This window comes from Anneissia japonica, unplaced genomic scaffold (assembly GCF_011630105.1).
Source record: "Anneissia japonica isolate Jap-2015-1 unplaced genomic scaffold, ASM1163010v1 scaffold3709_len703521_cov189, whole genome shotgun sequence".
Taxonomy (NCBI): domain Eukaryota; kingdom Metazoa; phylum Echinodermata; class Crinoidea; order Comatulida; family Comatulidae; genus Anneissia; species Anneissia japonica.
Genome location: NW_022694779.1, coordinates 657,228 through 659,951, shown reverse-complemented (window position 1 = coordinate 659,951; position 2,724 = coordinate 657,228). Strand labels below are relative to the sequence as shown.

The window sequence follows — 2,724 nt, the reverse complement described above, 5'->3', positions numbered from 1 at the left end:
CACTGAAGTAAACTAACACAGACACTGAGGATATAACCAACCTGTATGATTCGCTCATGTTCTTTCAGTTGAAAATCTTTTGGTTTGAGGTTGTCAGAAATTCCTTGTTTTCTTTTAGTGTGGATCAATGTTGTTTTGCCTGGTAGTGCATGCCTAAAAGCATGCCACAAATAACAATGTAAACTTAAAATTACAACATACAAAATACACTTTTTTTTATAATATTATATTATTAAGATATTTTGAATCAAAGGTAAAATTCTATTTCCTTAGTGCTCTAAATTTAAAAGATATGTAAGATCAAAGTATGCTTATGAAGTTAATCTTGATTACGTGCTGTGACGTTTATTGAAAATAGTATATATCACTAATAAACACTGTGCCACACATTTAAGAGTGGTTCTCAGCCAAAATGATTATGTGTGATATGGCGTTAATTCAGACAGCACATATCCAGAGGTTCCAACCTTTGGAACTCAAAATTCAGGAGACTGGACATTACAGATGTACTGTCTGGTGACGTGTACCCTCACCACAGCAATGTTGAAAATGTAAGTTTTTTTCATACATGCATTCTGATCTTTCAAGTTGTGAGCAACACTTGGGAAGTCTTGGTATGCCAATATCGTTTCAAGGAAAAATTGACACAGAAATACTCAATCATTGGTACCAAAATGCCACTAAATTTTTTTTTTGGTATTTAGCGGTTGTATTCTGAAAATTCGGGAAAATTTGACAATATGCGGAAGACCGGGAGATTGAATTAAATTGGGAGGGTTGGAAGGTATGCTTATTTCGAGGGAGACTTATAACATTTACGGTACTGTACTACCATGAGTTAAAAAACCTTACATGTCAAAGACATCGATGCCCATGTGGTTTGCCAAGTTGTGCACATACTGTGCATAATGTTCAACAACTGTACAATCATATCCCACAACTGCAAAATTCATAATTGGGTGGACGTTTGATGATGACGGTTCTGGTAATTCCTGCTCAGGAAGTTGCTGGTATTTGAGCTGCAAAGAGTTGAATTGCATGTAACAATCAATAACAACATTGGAATTAGAAGTACTGTATATTAACAATTTCTAAGGAGAAAAAAAAAATCAATTTCTCAAGCTAAGGGCATGTAGAAAAAATTGTTAGATTATTCTTGCCGCACAATTTTTTTTTAACAGCTTAAAAAAACAATGCAATTTTATGACTGCAAAGACATTTTCTTTAAAAAACAATAAAATTAAACCAGTTTTTATACAATATTTACAAAATTCTTGCCAAATAAAAACAGTCCCTCCCTCATCAATAAAAACAAAAATGAAATATTCTATTGTTCCAACCGAAAAAAAAAAAAACCTGACCGCCCTCATTACTTTTTTTTTAAAGAGTGATAATCTAATAAATTATTCTATGTGCCCTAAAATAAAACACATTTTTTAAATACCTGCTTGCAAAAGCTAGTGCAATAATATATATCAATCAGTATCTAAACATATTTATTTAAAAATATATTTCTACTTATTATAGCATGAAACAGGTTACCTCTTCCAATTCACTTTCAAATGATTCTTCGCTTAACAATCTCTTTTGGTTGAAAACTTGCTGCCTGTGATTGCTTAAAAGCTGGCTGTATGTAGCTCCCTCGACCCTATTAATTTTCAAATGTAATAAATCAATCGATTTTAAAATGAAAATTGATTATGGCATCTGTAAGCGCTTGGTAAATTGGGATGGGAGATGTTGGGTCAGACCTATTTTGTATTAGTTAGGGCATTGGCAAGTGTGAATAGCCTCAGTGGCGTATCTAGTGGCGTATCTAGCAGTATTAAAATGGGGGTGGGGGGGCGCGACCAAAATATGAGGGGGAGTGGAATTTTTTTTCGGTGGCCACGTCCTCTGAAAAATATTGCTTCTTAGATTCCCGAATACATGTTAACCGTGACAGATATGTTAAAGTATATCTCTTGAACACAGTATTTAAGAATAAAAGGGAAAAAAAGGGAAGTTGAATAAAGGGAAGTTGAGAAAAGCATTAACTCATTTTTTCTAGCATAAGCCTTGCCTAATTTTTATTGCTTCGAAGTTTTCGAATGGGGGGGGGGAAACCCCCCCCCCCCCTCCCCCACTGAATAGCCTAGATGCTAGTTATTATTTTGAGAATAAAATGACCCAATCGAATCTGTCCTTAACTCTCTAGTTTATGGCCATCCAGCCAGGGCATGCATAAGCCCGACTTTAAGTACAGAGCAGTCAGAAACCTCAAGACGATTCACATTAACTAATATGAAGGCCTGGACCTAGCTAGGCATTTAAGCGCGTCTAGGCTTAGCTGGTGACGGAAAATCGGGCCCAAATAAAGACGATTCAACGGACTGAGCCTGCCTATTGCTAGGCTAGGGCCTACCTAGACATTTTGAGCATAAGCCTAGGGCCTAGCCTAGGAAGACCCGACAATTAACAAATTAATCACGTAAATTACCATGACTGCTTCCAGCAGCATACTTTACTTATCGGAAGTGCCAACCTCCTTAAAATAGTATTCATATTAACATATTTCTTTATAAATAACAATTTTATGAAATTCTACCACCGGCGGAAAACGCACACATCAAAGATCTTATAAACACAAGATAGCGTTCTCCGCGATTTACGCGTAACAAATAGAAGCGTCGGTCAAGGTTCAAAAGTTTCCAATTTAGCAAGAGGGCGTCATTCATGCGCTAT

The 2,724-nt window shown here is 36.0% G+C and overlaps 1 protein-coding gene across 3 annotated transcripts in view; it reads right to left on the bottom strand.

Annotated features, from left to right (window-relative positions):
- Positions 1-2,724, bottom strand: part of LOC117101307 (39S ribosomal protein L48, mitochondrial-like) — a 6,329-nt gene that overhangs the window by 3,444 nt on the left and 161 nt on the right. For all 3 annotated transcript variants that reach the window (XM_033241276.1, XM_033241274.1, XM_033241275.1), the window contains 3 exons: positions 2,480-2,610; positions 1,543-1,648; positions 853-1,019 (listed from right to left, as the gene is read on the bottom strand). In XM_033241276.1, the coding sequence (XP_033097167.1) occupies positions 853-1,019; positions 1,543-1,648; positions 2,480-2,544 (338 nt within the window). In that variant the 5' untranslated portion in view covers positions 2,545-2,610. Of the gene's footprint in view, positions 1-852; positions 1,020-1,542; positions 1,649-2,479; positions 2,611-2,724 lie in introns of those variants that run through there.